This window comes from Cydia pomonella, chromosome 24 (assembly GCF_033807575.1).
Source record: "Cydia pomonella isolate Wapato2018A chromosome 24, ilCydPomo1, whole genome shotgun sequence".
Lineage (NCBI taxonomy): Eukaryota > Metazoa > Arthropoda > Insecta > Lepidoptera > Tortricidae > Cydia > Cydia pomonella.
Genome location: NC_084726.1, coordinates 7338329 through 7358347, shown reverse-complemented (window position 1 = coordinate 7358347; position 20019 = coordinate 7338329). Strand labels below are relative to the sequence as shown.

Genomic DNA, 20019 nt, shown 5'->3' with positions numbered 1-20019 from the left:
TCTACTCATTCCTGCCGGTGAGTAAGGTTGTCAGAGCTCAACGAGGGTGCGGAGTGTTAGGATCGACAACGTGCAAATAACTCCTCGGAGATAGGCTACGGAGACTGCTTACCATCAGGTGGGCCGTATGCTTGTTTGCCACCGATGTAGTATAGAATTCAAAATAATAATTTATCCATAAGAAGCGAGAGCCTTATGGGAATTTTAAATATTTGGCGCTTAAAAATCAGGCAATGATGGCGTGATCCTGAAAAAATTCGCTGGCCGCTAATCCGAAAACTATCTGTCTCTCATTTACAAACGCCATTCTTAGTAAAAAATGAATATTTTCGTCAATTAGCCATCAGGTCCTCGTCGCACAGGTGGAGGCAAGTTTAATCCATCAAAAACATAAATGTGAAATGAGAGCCAAGTTCAATATTAAGAATATGCTTCGTTGTTGACTTCGCCGCCAGTGCCAACTTCTAGTTCACTGGGGCTGTAATTAAAGTTCAGGATTGATGATCCTGGGCGGCAGGAGGATATGTACTTTATAAGGCCCTTTCGGACTATGTTAACAAAGACCTCACACTTGATTAAAACAAGTTACTTTTTTATACTTGGGAAGCCAACAGAGATAGGTGAGCAGGAGATGAGGTTTCAAATACACACTAAGGACATTCACTTATTTCCTTAACAGCTCTCACTAAAACATGTATAACAGAAATATTACTACACTTATTAACTACTCTTAAGGTTCAATCGGGAGACGATGACTGAAAAATATTGTTTTTACATGTTCAAGTGACCAGCTGACGGTCTTTCCATCGCGATACAACTGGCTGACGATTGTTTTTATTCACAACAGCATCTGACAAAGTATCAAACGGGAGGCAATAACAATTTTTTACGTGTACCTATTGGTGGCTGCCATTCCTCATCCCACCAACGGAGAGGCAGCTGACGTGCACGAGGGTTCATCATACATTGCCGTTACCCACTATACGAGTTATTGCCTGGGAGGCGATTGGTCATGGAGATCTGTTCCTGGCTCGCGGTCTATATACAGGCCAACAGGGCTAGTATATCACCGAGCTACATTCCCATGGTATGCAGAGAAGTGAGGGCGGTATTTCGTTGATTCATCAATAACCGTTTCGGTTGTCGGTGTTACACTTATTGGTGAAATTGTAGGTTCTAAAACTTATTATTAGTTAGGATATACAGAGCTACCACCCCACGCTTACTCATTTCTCTATGGTTATAGTTACTGAAAAAAGTATAAAAATTTTTGGTGCCACGTGCATAAGCTCATGCCTCGTAGTTCGTGTTCGGCGGCTGTTGTCGCCAATTGCGTTTTTTTTATAAACTGATCGGCGATTGGCCCTAGTCACACCCGATGGAAAGTGAAGACAGGGCCTAAGATGAAGCTCACTGGTTCAGTAGTAGCTATTCAATTCACTATTGCTTTAAAGAGACCGAGAATTTCTTAATCTGGTGATTTATATTTATATTCCCACTTATTCAATTAAACTTGTCAATGGGTCTGACCAAATCCAATTCGTAATTGTTAATTATCGATGGATGTGCGACGAATACACAAATTATCTGATAACCGACGCTACGCCTTAAATAGGCCCTCGACTCACGGTGGAGTATAGCAGTCACCATGCGTGTCTTACTTCTGTTATGTTTGCTGAGGGGTCCTCTTATAGTTTCATGCCAACATCTGAGCCGCAGAGGGGAGGTAAGTTGAAGATCTTCGTGATCTTCACAAATGCTCTTAAGGTACACCATTCATTTGAAAAAAGTAACATAATTAGAAAAAAAACTGGACAGCATTGGAAAACGAATGTACTTATGATTGGTCATCCAGGAGCTAATTGAGCACTCGAGTACCTAGTTACGTACCTAACCTCACCTACTGTGCTCGGGTATCAACGTTTTTCCATCTACAGACACTCGTCTAACCATAATTATATAATTAAACTATGTCTATGACATTAAAGTACTACTACCTTACTTACTACTATGATGAATAGATATGTAAGACTGGTTTTGGTACTGACGGTCCGCATGACACTAAAACCAGCCTAATGTATGTATATCCGGTATCAGGCAGAGGAAGGACGCGGCCAGGGTGCGGGAACGGCGCGGGGCCGAACAGCGCGCACGGCCACGCAGGCGGCGCATAAACTGATCCAGCGCTTTATGTCGTCGTCAATGCTAAGCCACCACACCTTACCGCTCGCGACGCTTTTCATCCTGCGCGGCGCGACAAGCTATGGTCCAAAGCAGGTTTGTGTGAAACACACCTAAGTAAACGTAGGTGAGTTAAAGCAACTTGAGTTAGATAATTATCATTCTCAAAAGCAGTTTTCAACATTTTGGAAAAGTTTTAAAAGTCTAAATAAAAAGGTTAGTTTACCTAATGGCGTAACCGAAGCAACTGAAATTGCTAATCTTTTTAGGGATAATTTTAGGGTCCTTTCGCAATTAGGGTTTATGCAGCGAGTGCGCGGGGGGAGCGCGCACGGCCGGGCGAACGCCTTGTCTTTTTTTTTTATACTACGTCGGTGGCAAACAAGCATACGGCCTGCCGGATGGTAAGCAGTCTCCGTAGCCTATGTACACCTGCAACTCCAGAGGCGTTACATGCGTGTTACCGACCCTAACCCCACCCCCCGTTGAGCTCTGGCAACCTTACTCACCGGCAGGAACACAACACTATGAGTAGGGTCAAGTGTTATTTGGCTGCGGTTTTCTGTAAGGTGGAGGTACTTCCCCAGTTGGGCTCTGCTCTAGATCTGGAATGACATCTGCTGTGCTGTGCCCTACCACACAAGGCGAGATGACATTCACATTGCCCATACCTCTCTTTTGGACGTATTTAGTTTAAGGACATACCCGGGTCCCTGTCTTCGCTTGCAAAGAAATTATTGATGCAATTAAAAATATGAAGAGAGGGAACTCACCTGGCCACGACGGGCTAAGTATAGCATATTATTATAGTAGTGCAAGCATATTAGTGACATAAAAAATACATAGCAACATTTATAAATACATACATTACAAACACAATACATTTTTAATAGAGTCTGTTCGGAAAGAGAAGAGTCGTGGAATGTATTGGGCCCCATACATTCCACGACTCTTCTCTTTCCGCACAAACTTTACCAAGATAAACATTAGAAACAAATTATTACTACAATATAACAGCGATGTTTAGTCTTTATGGTTAATAATAATAATAATTCATTAAATTTGGAGATGTAAAAGGTCCCCGATGCCATTAAGATTTGGAGGTGTAAAGTCTCTCAATCTTAGTTAACAAATACTTACTTTTTTTTCTAGATCGTTCCAACACTGCCTACCCGCAAAGAACTCGAAGCATATGAAGGAGTAAGTTACAGTTTTATGATCTATAATTAATAATTACGTAACTGGTGACCGAAGAGCTGACGGCTTCCTCGCACAATGTATCAATATTGCGGTACAACGAGGAAATACTGCCAGCATCCTTGCTAGAATGCCTCATGGGCCTATTTTAGATTTAAACTAGTTATAGTTGTTGTTGTAAATAAAATGTATATTATAAAAAATAATTATTATACTCGTAATTAGGAACAAAATTAACATTTTCCGCTCTTTAAAAATATCCCTACTAACATAAAATGAATATCTTTATTATATTAAATCAATTGAAATACTGGTTAACAAACAGTACTATGCTTCTCATTCCAGCAAATCCCAATATTTTCATAACTCGACATATTTAAGTTCATTAATCTCTTGTGTGCCGGGATTCTTTTCTAATAGTTTCGTACGCGGACCTGCGTTTGGATACGATAAACCAGTAGCGTAAACTTCTGAGGTTTCAAGAATATTAATGTTATTTTTTCTAGCGTCCAAACCATATACCATATCTTACGATATATACTTTATATTCATATATAGTCTTGGTTAAAAAATTATTTACTTTAAAAGACACTGCACCTACTTAATCTTTCTGGTTTAACCCATTGGTTGACTGGTAGAGAATGCTTTAAGGCATTAAGTCCGCCACTTGTACCTTCATGTATTGTGCAATAAAGATTAAATAAATAAATAAATAATATACCAAACCTAAAAATAATAATTTGTGCCGTCCTCGGTATTTGTTTAGGTAGAAATTTAAGTATTTCTTTTTTTGTACAGTATTCAGTAAAATAAAATAAAATTAAATGAAATTCTTTTCCATGTAAAAACATTGCGGCTGCCGACGTACACACGCATTTCATCCACGGGTATAATTAAAATGCCACATCGAGACATCAATGACATCATTAGTAATTTGGGTGATTTTCATCAACGGGTTTTTACTGCTTGTAAAAGAAAAACTTTTTTGCATGAAGGGCGTGCGAGGGGAAGGGTACCTACGATGGTGGGGTGCTTATTACTCTTATTTGTTGAACGATACAGTGTATTTATTTCATTACATTAAGTGTTGTGACAGTAAAATACCTACCTATCCTATGGTACCTTAAAGTCTGGCGTCGACTAAGCTCGCGGAGGCGAATAGAACTGAATCGCAATAATTCGCCTAATTTATTTTACCATGAAACTGTGTCTATTGACAAAGAGCCGAGACGCGTCGAGTCGAATTTACCATTCATAGTAAATTATTGCGATTCAATTCGATTCACCTCGTCGAGCGCAGTCGACGCCAGCCTGGAGGATTTGATGTCCGTGCTTCAAATTAATATGTTAAGTATTTTTTTCTTTTTTCAGTACCTGAAGCATAATTCAAGAAGATTTTTTTGGTTTTTGATTCCCGTTTTGTTTAAGGTAAGTAAAATGGTATAGTTTTTTTATCTTGATGAGAAGATTGTAAGTTATATTTTTATATATTTTAAGAAAAAATACATTAATATAGGGCTATGCAATTAAGTTAGAATACAAAAATATCTACTTGTAACTGTTGCATTGATGCTTCGACATAAACCTGCAAAACGTTCTAGAATGTATTATTCTAGTTTAGAAATTCTAAACATAAGTACTTTTATATTTCAGGTAGTAAAACTTGCGGCAACAGCAGGGGCAGCGATAGCAGCGAAGGTATCAGCTGTAACGGCAAAGGTAGCAATAGGTGTAGCAAAAGCAGCAAAAGTAATAAAAGTAGTGAAACTGGCAGCGAAAGGGATACAAATGGTGAGTAGGATAGTAGATGGGGTAAAGACAGTCAAAAAGATTCGTGATGTCGTGCAGGCCGCGAAAGCTCCGAAGCCAGTTGAAGAGTCGGAGGAGGAGGAGGAGGAGGAGGAGAGTGAGGAGGAAGAAGAGGTGGTGTATGAATATGTGGAGGAGGAAGAGGACGAGGAGGAAGAGGAGGAGCGGAAGCGATTGAGGCAGCGGAAAAGCAAAAAATCGCGGGGTTAGGTGGAAATTCATAAAATCACTTTCAACAAACACTTTCATGTTAGTCGCATTGAAAGCGTCCGAATGCGTATCTCGCGATAGTATTTGTTATATTTATAATTAATCGAAGTATGACATTTAGGCACATCGCTAATGTATTTTTTGATGTATTAAGATTTAAAATGAATTCGAATATCTGAATCTCTACTAGAAAATCTGAATTAATCCAGCTCTACGCGTAAGAATATGTATTTTCATCTTTAATTAATTTAATCTTTAATTACTTAAAAAGCCATATTCATTGAAAGGTGTTAAACGTCAAGTAGGCACATAAGGACAACAATAAATAAAACATTAAGAAGACGTAGATCCCTGAGGGCGGTTTCAGAGTAGCATTTTTCTGCGCGTGTACGGGCGTTTCGGCGTTACGCGTTTACACGCGCGTTATTTTCCCTACATCTGGTCTATACGCGCTTACACGCGCGTATAAAACGTTGGTCTTAAACTGCCCTAATGTATATACGATTCCCACAGACTCGCTGCAGTCGGGCCGCGCCGGAGCGCATTTTCAGTGCCTATACATTATGTAAGGCAGAAGCGGCGGAATCCAACCGGAGCCGTCCGCATCCACGAGGAGGCGACCGGCTTGCGGTCGGACAAATGTGAAATGCGCGCCAACTGCGCCCGTTTGGTGGGAATCGTAATTAAAGGTGACGTACAGATAACATTAACCTTCTGAACACCAAGAATACCTAAAGGCACTAACTAATTGGGCCCACAGCGCTAGCGACAACTAAAGGTATGGTGTACGCTGTCAAAGTAACCTTCACACTTTAAAGCAAGGTTTACATTAGCTCACTTGTGCCCGAGACCTTGGCATGTCAGAGACGTTTTATATACCGTGTGTTTCCTGTAACAGGAGCAATAAATTAAACTGTAGACTGTACTCCTCAAACTGACCAACATTTGTTCAACAACTTTGAAAAATAACTTATGTTTTGATTTTTATTACACATTGAAGTTGATTCTAAGACGCAATGTATTGAATACAAATTTTGTTATGTTTAAAGCGTGGCAAGCAACGTCAAACACACTGATGTCAGCGTACATTGAAAATAATATTAAATTTGTATGAAAAACTTAAAATCTAAAGATTTCATAATTTTTAAAAGTTGTTAATCAAAAGTTATATCGTTTTACAAATACAATATATGGTTTAATTATTTGCTCGTGTTACAGGAAACACCCGGTATGTGTTCAAAAGGTTAAGGCGTAGCCCTGGTAAAAGATCTTGTAGTATATAGCAATAAAGATGCACTGCGAACTACCCACTTACCGTCACTCTGTTGAGAGATGTCACGGCTAATGGATTGGTCGCAAAGTACGTGACTACTAAATGCTGTTTTATTTAACTACCCTGTGTACAGGTCACACACAACTGTAGTGCATACGCTAAAAGTGGTGGCAAAAGTATTTTACCATTTTACGCTATCCAAGTTCAAGTGGGTTAAAAACCTACTTTTTCTATATTTTTAAGAAAACTGTTCAATATACAGAAAAAATCTTGATACAGGAAACACCCGGTATGTGTTCAAAAGTTCAAAAGGTTAAGGCGCACACACACTTTTTCTGTCATAAATAATTCCTAATAATCTTACTATACATAGATAAATAAATATTATAGGACATAGGGTATATTTTCTTTGATTTTATAGTTTTGATCGATTGTTGGCTGAAGGATGGCTCAGTGATAGAACAAATTGACATTGATATGGTTATACCTTCCTTGTCAGGTAAAACCAAATGAGTCCCAAAGTCCCAATAGGAAAGCAAATTATGATATCACCTACAGTTCCTCTTCCACTGAAGCTGCTGATGTCTTCACTAAAGCTTTGGCATTAATTACCCAAAATAATTCAACAAGAAAGATTATCAGTCGCTCTAAGTTTAATCTAAATCCCTGGATAACTCCAGGGTCAATTAGGTGCTCTTAGCATAAGGACCGATTGGGTTTGATAAGCCATAAAAACCCTATAAACCTTAATGCTTAACTAATTTTCACGCGTTATAGGCTTTTTTATAGTACTCGAATTTAAGTTTCCCTTATACGGAAACTTGAACACATTCGAATCAGATGATACTGCTATATTATTTCACGTTAATTCATGGCCGCAATAATTGGAGATCGTTCAGAGCGGTATTAAATCCGTTTACAGTTGGCTAAAAAGTAATCTACTAGCTTTCAACACCACAAAATAGTTATTTACGATACAAGTGCAGAAAATTGAAAATTCGCAAAGAGTGGTGTTAAATTAAAACACGATCGAAGGGAGTGGTTTAAATCGACACGAGTTGTAAATTACCGATTCGCACGTGTATCGTACAACGTTTTACAGTACATATGGCTCTTTAAAGTTTCGACATATGCACGCGAAAGTGCTCATTCCCGCACGCGTGCGGAAAAGTAGCACCATATGTACTGTAAACTAAATTTCTTTGTTTTCATAAAACCGCTGCCTCAGAGCCGACCACCTACCCTGAAATAAAGATACATGAACAAGCAATCAAGGAACATCTTCTTGCTATTGTTGTTCAATTGAACGATCCTCATCTATAAAATACTTAGGCGCGTCTCTAGATGAAAAACTTAATTTTTCTAACCATATTGAATCAGTATCTGCTAGAGTAAGAAAATTAATTTATGTGATCAATAAACTAAGAAATGCACATGACAGGACTTAAAATGCACTTTGTCAGCCAATTATAGGGAGGGGTTACTAGACTTACTAGCTTGGCAATGATTACCTTGGAAAGAGCACAGAGGTTTTCACTTAAGGTAATCATTAAAAAAAACCCCTACAATAGACGTATGTATATAAGGATATTAGAAAACCAAAACTTCAGCGTAGGATGTAATTCAATTAGTATTGCTTCCACTCTGACTCTAGTGTCTAGTTACAACACAGTCATAGCCTAGTGTGGCAGTCATAGGTTAAGATTTAATACTTGTTTACTTTTTAATAAATAAACTATTTTTTCACTTCCTGCTTACCGAATTCGGCATGATCCTTTAAATCGTCAAATAAATGATCATTTAATTTAATTTAATGCTATACTTGGATCATTCTAAATCTAACAAACACTTTTGCGTAGCCCGCGCATTCAGCCGCTCAGTAGATTTTCTCTTCTGAATTTACATTTTACTCTTCTGAATTTTCGCTTTGCTCTTCTGAATACTCGCTTTCCTCTTCTGAATTTTCGCTTTCCTCTTCTGAATTAACGGTTTGATTTTCGGGATCTATGCCTAAATCCGATATTATATGGTTTCCCGCTACCTCAATCACTCTCTCTTGTAAGCTTAGCGCGTGCTTCTGTGAACCTGGATTATATTGCGGAACTATAACTTTGACGATCTTGTTGGCTGCTTCTATACCCGCCTCTGCCGCTTTCTGTGCTTTATCTTTTGTAATTTCTTTTACTACTTTTTTCACTGTTTCTTGTGCCCCTTTCATGTTGCTTTCTTTTTGCCCTTCCTCTTCCACTTTATTTGCTGCTTTTTTAACCTTTTTCACGACCTTTATCACTTTTATTTTTTTCCCTGCCTTTTCACCTGCCTTTTTTGCCTTTGTCAACCCTACCTTTTTAACCCCATCCGCTACGGCTTTAGCTGTTTTTTTAGTTATCTTTGTCGCTGCCGATACACCTTTTGTTACCGCTGCTTTTACTATCTGAAATATAAATGAAAGTACTGCTTAGAAATTCTGAACTACGAGTATAATAATATCTTATATTCAAGAACGTTTAGCAGGTTTAGTTGCAACATAAATTTAAGAACTGCTATAAATAAATTATCGAGAGCTCGGTATTGCATTTGTAGCGGTTTTACCGTTCGCATGAAAAAAGTAAGCGTTATTCTTAATTCAGTAATCTTACATAGGTACTCTGAATTAGTAAGACCTATTTTGCTTTTAGTGGCTATCAATTAAATCTTAATTTAAAGAAGCCACCGCGTCATAACACTTTTCATTAAGTACATCTGGTTTGTAATCCAAACGCTTCAACATGTTTTTAAAGACGTTTCCCTCACGTTTTACGTCAAAAGTAATATATTATATTACGTACCCAACGAAAAATTCTTCTTGAATTATAATCCAGGTACTGGAAAAAAATACACACTTATTTTATAAATAGATGTGAAATCTTCCTTAAGATAACGGTCCAAGGGTGTCCTTATAGGAACCATGAACGTTGGAGGGTCTGCCATCTTGTGGCCTAACTTAGAAACTTAAACTTGACATTGACACTACACGCCAAAGCCCGCGCTGCTCCCTACAGTATACACACCGTCTCTTGCGCGCTGTAGGTTCCACCATCTCATAGCCTAAATCAGGAATTTAAAAACTTGACATGTACTTTTCGGGCCAAAGAAACAAATGGGCTTCTGTGTTGCCCCCTACAGTTCATGCACGGTCCCTATACTATGTGAGGTAAACGTCCCAGTGATCGTTATGGCATTGCCCAGTCCTTGACATCCTGTTGTCGCCTCTATTGTTAGTGACATACACTGGGACAGCGATAAGCATTCGGACGTCAAGATGAAATTGGACGACCACCCCGAAACCGCCTATCCGTACAAACATAATTTCGCTGGTTTGTTTTTTTTTTTTTAATTTTTTAGTTATCAAAGCTAACACATACGGCTAAGTTCATAGTGCAGCGCTCATAGCGTATGGGGGCTATGTGTGTATGGAGAAGCGGTCGCCCCCTTTCCTACATCTGTAATATTTAGGTTATTGTACTAAAAGCGGTATTTTTCGCAACGTAAGACATGAATATAATGACGACCGGTCTGGCCTAGTGGATAGTGAGTTTTAGGCAGGGGCCTATGAAGCCGATGGTCCCGGGTTCAAATCCTGGTAAGGGCATTTACTTGTGTAATAAGCACGGATATTTGTTCCTGAGTCATGGGTGTTTTCTGTGTATTTAAGTATTTATAAATATTTATTTATTATATATATCGTTGTCTAAGTACCCTCAACACAAGCCTTATTGAGCTTACTGTACTTTAGTCAATTTGTGTAATAATGTCCTATAATATTTATTAAAAAAATGTTTACTACGCGCGATTAGAACAAGAGTTTTCAACGCACTTGTGTTATAATAGAGGTTCCTATTCATCCTAAATATAAAGAGTTATTCTTCAATTAATTTATTCCATTAATATAACATTGATCTTATTAATACACTCCTAAAAATAATGTTAGTACTTAAAAGCATAATTAGAATTCACACTTAAAATTATTTTATGAAATACAGGACAACACACATGATCACTTGATCAGCAATCAGCATTTTGACCAACAGACACGCTGCTTTTTTGCGCAAAATTGTTTATATAATAATTTATTCAGAACATCGCTACTTTCCACGTTTTACTGCCTTATAAACATGAATTTGATAACAAACGCACGTAAAGCGTCTACAGTACCCCTAGTGTAAATAAATTCGATTTTGAAACGTGACGTACGCGTTTGCGTTTAGTCTCATTTTGTATTGGATTTAGAAAGAGCGCGCCAAGCGGGACGTTTTGGAAACTCAAAATCCTATACAAAATAAGACTTAACGCAAACGCGTTCGTCACGTTATGATGTCGATAAAATTTACACTAGGGATACTGATATTTGAAGCGAGTGACTCTCGTGATGGCGTTTAATTGTACGGGAGGTATAATTGTGGGATGTTTGTATACAGCTTTAAAATCATAATCTCACTCTTTTTCCTGTTATATTTACAACAAACCGCGTGAGGAGGCGAAGGATTCACATATAGATATAAGTTTACGGACCGCCCCAATGGAGGGAGCCAGCAGCAACATGTCGTCCGCGTAACTAATGTTGTTTAGGAATACGACAAAAACATGATTAGGAAGGCCGATGACTGGCAAGTTCATGTTTCCTGCATTTTTCTGCAAGTATCAAGTCTACGCCATAAAAGTTCTTAGGGAAGGTGCGGGGAGAGCACATGTCGGACGCTCTAGGCCTTCGGCCCTACCCGGACCTTGGTCTTCGCATTTACGTACTTGTATATTGTTCTTTGTTCGAGTACTGCACTCCCGCAGCTCGTCCTTCACCCTTCGGAATCAAAGTACTTGAAGAAGTTCTGAACTGCACGCAGCTCAGCCTTTGACCTTTATATTTAGGCACTCGTACAATAATTCTGTCTGAGCACTAAATTCCCAGCTCGGCCTTCGGCTTTTGCAAATCAAATTCTTGGGGAGGTTGTAGGGCAGGTTTGATATCGAGACACTCTGAGCTTTTTCGGATCTATGGTATGCTTTCGCATTTAGGCACTTACTATTCGTACTACTCGCGCAGCTCGGCCTTCGCATATAAAGTACTTGGGGGAGTTGTAAATCGCGTGCACCTGTCGGACGCTTTGGATCTACAGAAAGCTCAGACTTCGGCCTTCTCATTTAGTACTATTAATAAAGTCCTCCTTATCGTTTTCCAGTACCAATGAGTTTTTCGGAACTTATGTACGAAATATCATTTGATATTTACTAATCGCTTTTCGGTGAAGGAAAATATCGTAAAGAAACCGGACTAATCCCAATAAAGCCTAGTTTACCCTCTGGGTTGGAAGGTTAGATGGCAGTCGCTTTCGTAAAAGCTAGTGCCTACGCAAATTATTGAGCTCCCATGAGCAGTGGCAAAATGCTGGAAAACCAAGGAAGATATATGATGATGATGCACCATAACAATTTTCGTTACATCTGGTTCTTGATCCAACCTTTTCTACGGGTTGTTAAAGACGTTTATACCATTATACGTACCGCGTCAAAAATTCTTCTTAAATTATAATCCTGATACTGGAAAAACAAAAAATAAAATACATTTTCTGAAAAATTTTAGCGTTGGTTAGATCAAAATACGGTAGCATAATAATAGGTAGATCATGAAACTGTAACTTACTTCTTTATATGTTTTGACTTCTTTTCGAATTGGTGTTATTGGGTGGATCTAGAATAAAAGTAAAAAGAACTTTTTTTAGTAGAAGAACTTTTTTGAGAAACAAGAAAACCGACTTAAAAAAATGATTGGCACCGACTTGAAAAATAACAGCTCGTAACGATTATATGGATTATATGGTGATATTTTATAAGCCGACTTCATAGAAGGAGGAGGTTCTGTATTCAGTTGTGGCAATTTTTTTTTTATGTACGTTCACCGATTACCCTGACCCGTGGTCCGATTTGTGTAATTATTTTTCAGAAAAATAATCAGTAAAATATTTTTAGGGTACCTCCCATATAAAATGATATATATTTTTTGAAGTGAAAACTTCTTTAGCGGCGCTGTGCACTTTTTGTGATGGGGAAAAAAAAAATTTAAACTCGCGACAAGTCACGTGACCGACAGATTCGTCAGATTGAAAATTCATAAGACGGACACGTGACCTGATCGAAAAACTGTTACAATGTCATTGAAAACTACTATTGATGCAGTCTTTATTAGATCAGAATCAAAATTGTACGTTTCTTTCACAGTATTGTCAAAGAATACCTATAACTCAAGCAAATTTTATATTTAAGAAATGAATGGTGTACTTATCTTAAAACCTATTGATATCAACTTACCTCGTTTCGTTGTCTCAAATGTCGGCATGACACTCCGAGCACGGCCAGCAAACATAACAGAAGTAAGACCCGCATGGTGATCACAATACTCCATTATGAGTGGAGCAGATATTTATACCAGCGCTGGTTATCAGATAATTTGGATATTCGTCACGCATCTGTCGATAATTAACGTAATTTACGAATTGGGTTTGGTTCAGCTCACCATGGCTCAATTTATTACCACAGCAGAATAATGCCTACGTCTTCAATACAATCTAGGGCTACACTGTACCTAAATATATTAAACTAGTGACTCTGTGAGCTGTAGACCTCGCGAGCATAGCTTAAAACTAAATAAATGTATGTTATGGCTCCGTCGTTTAAAAAAATTAAGAAAAACTAAATTGACAAAAAAACATAATTATCGAACCTACCCACAAAATTTCACGGAAATCGGTTTAGAAATGCGACCTGTAGAGTAGATGTACGAAACAATGTTTGCCTAACAGGGCAATTCGAACGTACACTGACGTCATTAACATCTAAATGATGTAATTTAGTTATTTGGCACATGCTTGGTGTAGGGTAACGGCGGCTATTAACGCGGGTATCAAAATCGACGTCTAACACCGCGGTGTTTACAAATACGCATTTTGCAAGCAAACAGATCTATTCTCTAAGAAATAAAGCATACCCAAAACAAGCTCATTCATTGGTCTATCGTGCCCATTAGTGTGCATTTGTGTGAGTGTAACAAAAAACTCGCAATTCGTCAGTTTGTGCGACGGCGGCGCAAGAACCGGTTGTTCCATACAGACGCGTGACACCACAGATAAGTGCACTCCAATCTTACTTAGTGTTTTACGTAATAGTTATGGCAAATAAACTAGTGCAATGCCTTTTAAGAGGTTGTGTATTGGTTTCTAGACGATTTTGAATTACTTTTAACTTAGTTTTTGACCGGAAATTACGTTTAAAATTGAAAATAAAATACACCGGTGATAGGCGCCAATTACTTCTGTGGTAAGTAGTTCCGTGGTATGCCACGGTAATAGAAAAAGTGGTAGTTTTGTTATTTACTCTTTAGTTTTGGTACAAATTATCAATTTTATAATTTCTTTTATTTATTCCAATCTTGATCTATTCACGCTATTAAAGAGCTATTTCCGTGGTATGGAAAGTATTCAACTAACCCTTAATTTTTAACAAAAACTTCAGCACCAATTTCCTTGTTTCTATGGGAACCCTTAATCTGTCAACTTTTTTTTATTTTGAGTTAAAACCTAAAATTTACTTGCCAGTTATGTGATTTTGTCTTTACAAGAAGCTTGTAATATACGTGTTTGATTTGATTTGAAAAAACATCTGTGTTTTATTCTTTTTATGGGTCGGAATTAGGTTTAATTAAACTCTAAATTAAGCCTATTACCGATGGTATGATCATATTACCCTCGGTAATAGAATGTATAGAAATCTATTACCGACCCAGAGAAATATCGAATGGGTCGGTAATAGGCTCTTAAAGAGTTATCTATTACCGAGTGACTATTTGGTATTGTATTGAAATATCGCATTTAGGGTACGGCAAGTACAGATTTCGTTGATAAAATTTAGACTTCAGTTATCATTATCAGATTTAAATTCTTCTGTTTTCTGATTCAGTTATTACTCTGACAGACAAGGAAGGGTACCCAACTGCCGGACAATTCCAATTAGATTTTTTTTATATATAATTTTATTTATACAGTAGTCCAAAATCTCAGACATGATTTTTTAGCTATAAGAATCAGCAATAAGAAAAGTACTGTGATTTGTTAGTTATAAACGGGTAAATTATAACACATAATATGTGAGAGACTTTATTTAACTTAATTACCTTATCAAAAATATTAGAATTAAAAAATTTCATGTTTTTATATATAGTCGAAATTTTATTAGGTGGACGTTTACTACGTTTATTTCACTGTGGTAAACTTTCATTCAGGTGATAAACGTCCAGCTTATAAAATTTCGACTATAATTTACGCTGTGCCTTATGAGAAAATGTTACTTGTTTTTTTTGTGCAGCTAATTATGTCAGTAAGACAAACTCTTATCAATCTTTATAGCATTTAAAAATTACTTTATTTAATAACAGGCAGGCCTATTTGTCATATACGTCCTTAGTAAAACTATACTAACAATAATCTTTGTTGTTTTACATGTAAAACATTCAACTTATAACTTGTTATACAGGTACTCGTGGGTACTTGGTAAGTTAACTCTTATTTTTAAACATACTCCTATAGTTTTATTTTTTATTTTTGTGTCATTATTAAACTTAATGACACAAAAATAATATACAGAACCCACGTCGTTATTATTGTTTTAACCCTCGGTATTAGGTTTCGAATTTTGAGTTTGGTTTCTGTTAACGAGTGCAGAAAAATCATGCCAATTGTACCCTCGGTAATGAAAGCTCAATTCGCGATAATAGAATCACAGCCTGTCCCTTGCCACGATAATAGAAGATTTGGTCATTTTGGCTTCAAAAAATATTTTAATACATATAATAACCCAAAACGAATCCAAAAACGTGTGAAACGGAAAGTTCATTAAATGCTCTGATGAAAAAAAAATATTCCTGGCTGTTAGACAGCATTGATACCCTTAATTTTTGGATCTCTTTTGAAAAGTTCCTTAACTACCACGGTAATAGGTGCCTTTACCCTATTTCGCCTTAACTCCGTACAGGCCAAACTGAAAACCAGCGCTGAACGCCAGTCTTGCATATGCTGAGCTTGGTACCCACGGCCAACATGTTTTGATAAATTTGATTACCCAACTAGATTAGACAATAAGTTAGTATAGGTACTTACCTGGAATAAGTTAGTACATAGGTACTTAACCTAGAATTTATGTATTGTTTGTATATTGCTTTTCTTTGTACGTAACGTACCACCATGTTTTGGCAATAACGTGATTGATATTTGATTTGATTTGATGTGTTGGCGCAAGCGAGACGCACGATAACTGAATAAAATACTTCATATATCATTCGTGCATTCTGATATCAGTGTACGTACGAAATTGGGGTCTCTATTGTTTCCCATAAAGTTTCAAGTCATAATGTATTGTTTGTCCGCATTTTCGTTAGCCATAATTTGTGTTTTCTCATAAACGCGTAACTTTTCAGTATTGTCATAAAACAAACCTAACCTAACCTAACCTATCTATAGGATAACCTAAGGAAATTCCTGAAAAGTTAACGGTTTTAGAGTCATGACTAATGATATTATGACTATCATTACATTATGACTTTCAATAGTTATGCTAAACAAGGGGATCCGATTTTTTCCTCCTCGAGTCGTAATAGGAGTTTCATAGTCTTAATTTTAGCGAGGCGATCCAAATTAAAAGGCTTTAGAAAAGCGCAACGTATAAACAACCTGCAGCAAGTTACCCAAGGTCGACCACTACTCTAAGCAATGTAAAGGTAACGTTCTGCTCCCGACCACAGCTGCACTACTGCCGCAGTATTTGTAACGCGACATTACCGCCGACTACATTACTGCCACTTGACTGCATAAGAGTTAACTGCTGTAACAGTATTGCAGCGCGACAATATTGCCGGCTGCGATAAATTTATATAAAATTTGACGTTTCCTGCAGTCATGTAGCGCTGCAATACTGTGCAGTCAGCCGCAGCAAAATTGCAGGGCGACAATATTGCCGACTGAATTACTGCCGACAAAATTGGTGTTGCTGCCCACAATTTCAATGTCAACATTTGCGTCAGTAATGCAGTCAGCAGTATTGTCATGCTGCAATACTGCGGCAGTAGTGCAACTACGGTCGGGTATCCGAAAGTTACATTTAATCAACCCCTGCGACTGATGGATGGTGACCCTCCATACTACCGTAAATGGAAACTGACTCTTAGAACATGTAATCACTTTACGACGCCAAGTTCTGCAAAGAATCAAATTTGACCATTACACCCGAAAGGCGAGGAACGGGTAGGGCATGATTAGGAACATACACCAAACAGTGCCAAGGGACCTATTTTTAGTTGTAGCCACCGTGCAGGTCAGGATGTCGACGACTCAAATAAAACTTCGATTGATAATAAAGTGAAGTATAATCTTCCAAAAGGTACTGGTTTAGAAGGGTTCTTGCCAAAACGGTTAACTGTAGAAAGTGGGTGTTGATAGTATGGAGGATGATGAAAGAGTGATTTGCAATATATGATCAGTACAAAAAGGTAGTTTAAATTTAGATGCTTCTAATTGGCCGCGATACCGAATATGTGGAGCGCTCCTATTGGTGCTTTTAAAAAGCCTCCGAATACTAGCCGAGCCCGACGGCTGCGTTTAGCTACTGCATTGATTTTATACAATAATAAGTTGCATTCGCAACATCAGTACCTAAACGACCTCAAAATTGCATCGTTACATGCAACAAAAACGTACAAAAACTTTTAGTATTTTAAGCCAGTCAGAGCCTATGTTTGGTGCTCTACAGCACAGCACAGCAAAGTAGCAGCACGCTGTTCAACTGCAACTGCAATATGCGGCCCGGGACTGGTAAACTACCAGCTGGTGACTAACAGCTACAGAATAGGAATGGAAAATAAAATACTCCCCTTCCTTTTTCCAAACGCCCACGGTCAGTCGGTTATCCCCTGAATAGTATAAGTATAACCACCTCCATTTTCATCAATAAAAGGAGGACTATCAGAGCTTTACTCTGTAGTGTTCTATCTCTATAGGATTTGGATATTTAATACGCTAAATCACATCTTTCTACATCGAATACCTTTCCTAAAATATCAACAGACGATTTATAATAAATCGCCAAAACAATGTGTTCCTGTAAATTCGTGCACTGCATTTCTGTAGACAAGACCCTATAGCAGGCATCGCCGTATGTCGTAATCTATCTACACCACTATTATCTAAAATAATGCCACGAGCCGTACCGTAACTATCTGCCGCGACAGGCATCCCTAAAACTGTTTTCCTCTTTTAGGCCTTTTAGCTATGATATCATTTTGATAATTAACATACATTTACGTTTAAACTTCTGTTCCTAAAATAATATCATCTACAACTAATCTATAGAAAAGCCAAATTTGATAAATTAATCTAAGTGCAGGAACTGCTCCGGAAAATCTGAAATTCTAAAAATTGAGGTTCCCAACTCAACTATAATATTCATTTCCATACACTGCAGTCATCCTCATCTATAAAGAATTTGACCAATCACGTGCCGCCGTGCTCCCATAGAGAGAAAACATAAACGGGCAACTATTTCATGAGCATATTCATTCAACGCGCGTTTCGGTCATTTGTACTACATTTTTGTCTACTGAGATACTTACCAATTTTCATTAATTATTTAGGCTTTATATTAAAAGAAGTACCTATTATTTTAGATGACTCCTAAAAAAAGTACTATGTTTTTTTCTCCAGGCATGGACCACAAAGCTCCAGTGATGGAACCCCGGTAATGGAAAGGAACCAGTGATGGGTCCCCTACAATGGGACATGAGTAGGTACATGACCCTAGCGATCTGAAATATTAGAATGAGAATAGGGACAACAATATGAATTTAAAATAAATGTATTTAATTCCACATTTCAATATATTAGGGCTAATTTAGACTATGAGAGAAGTCGCATACGAGATTCATTACATTGCGGTATATGATCGGTCGACAGAATTCAATGTACTATAGCCTCAATAGTCCGCAATGTAGCTAAAATCCCATGCGGGTTTGCGCGCCGTCTAAACAAGACCTTAAGGTACCGTTCGTATTACTGCAGCAGTATTGCAGCGCGACATGACTGCCGACTGCATTGCGGTCTCAAAAACGTGAAATATTAAAATAGTTAACATGTTTGTTAACTACATTTTACTTATGTATTCTTAAAACATGAAATTACGGCATGGCAAATATCATTGTATAAGATTGTTCCATCACAGGAGGTATGCAGTTTTACAGCTCCTATAATGGGATTGGGCAAAATATCAATTTTTTTACATATCTGGAGTAACTACATAATGTGTTGTATACCTAATCTCATGGTAAATGCAATTAACAAAACTCATTCTAATTTACACGAAGTAAATATATTATTATAATTTAAAATACGTACTCGCCTCTTTTAGCGGAGTTGTTAAGAATTCTTACTGATTATTTTTTCAGTTCCACGACAACTTTTGGCTTGGCGCCAATTTCTTAAGAAAAAGACAAATTTAATAAAACATCAAACTTAAGAAGCTCTATGACTTTTGTTTATATTAAAATGTTGCCAGTGCTTATAAACTAGTTTTAGTTACTTATTTTACAAAATTTGTGGTTTTATGTCCCATTTCCGGTTCCTGTTCCATTATAGGGTATCTACTATAATCAAGTTTTTCAATCTCGTACCTTACTTAGGAAACTCAGCAAGCTTCGTTACCTAAACACGAAACTCGACTGAAAAGCTCTCTATTATCGATTGTATAAAATACTATTATTGTGTATATATCTTTTTGAGTGTTGTGTTATTGGAAGGTGTAATGTTTTATTATACTTTACTCTCCATACGAAGCCAGGGCAGGTCTGTAGTTATGAATAAACACTTTTTTATCAACATGATACAATTGCACATTTTGTGGTAGAATCTAAGGCCCCCATTAGACGGAGCGTAAGCGTCGCGTCAGCGTCGCGTAAGCGTATTATAAACGCTTGTAATGACGAGAGAAATCTCATGCGACACTGCGATTCCGTATCGTCAGTTTTTAAGAAGCAGTGTGGTCGGGTCGGACCTTATCGTGTACCGCTTATCAACTTTCAATTAATATGCTAAAATATATATCCACAACACGTCTCGTCAACGGCCTACCTAGTATCTATTTAATAAAAAAACAATAAACAAATAGAAACCTACCCCCCACTCTGATTTTCACCCGGACCAAAAGTGCCAAAAATACTGGCGGCATTGCCTCGCTGAATGGCCAAATAAAATATGCTTATTTCAATAAGTAAGACAATCAAA

The 20019-nt window shown here is 37.6% G+C and overlaps 2 protein-coding genes across 2 annotated transcripts; one reads left to right on the top strand and one right to left on the bottom strand.

The window, feature by feature from the left end:
• Positions 1–1012: 1012 nt before the first annotated feature.
• LOC133530872 (uncharacterized) lies at positions 1013–5711 on the top strand. The gene is made up of 5 exons (XM_061868929.1): positions 1013–1087; positions 2098–2277; positions 3334–3381; positions 4750–4806; positions 5032–5711. Exons 1-5 carry the CDS (start codon positions 1013–1015, stop codon positions 5395–5397), a joined length of 726 nt encoding a protein of 241 aa, XP_061724913.1. The 3' UTR covers positions 5398–5711.
• A 2564-nt stretch (positions 5712–8275) lies between these two features.
• LOC133531207 (uncharacterized) lies at positions 8276–12238 on the bottom strand. The gene is made up of 3 exons (XM_061869343.1): positions 12209–12238; positions 9499–9534; positions 8276–9104 (listed from the first exon to the last, which is right to left on the bottom strand). Exon 3 carries the CDS (start codon positions 8886–8888, stop codon positions 8577–8579), a length of 312 nt encoding a protein of 103 aa, XP_061725327.1. The 5' UTR covers positions 8889–9104; positions 9499–9534; positions 12209–12238; the 3' UTR covers positions 8276–8576.
• Positions 12239–20019: the final 7781 nt, after the last annotated feature.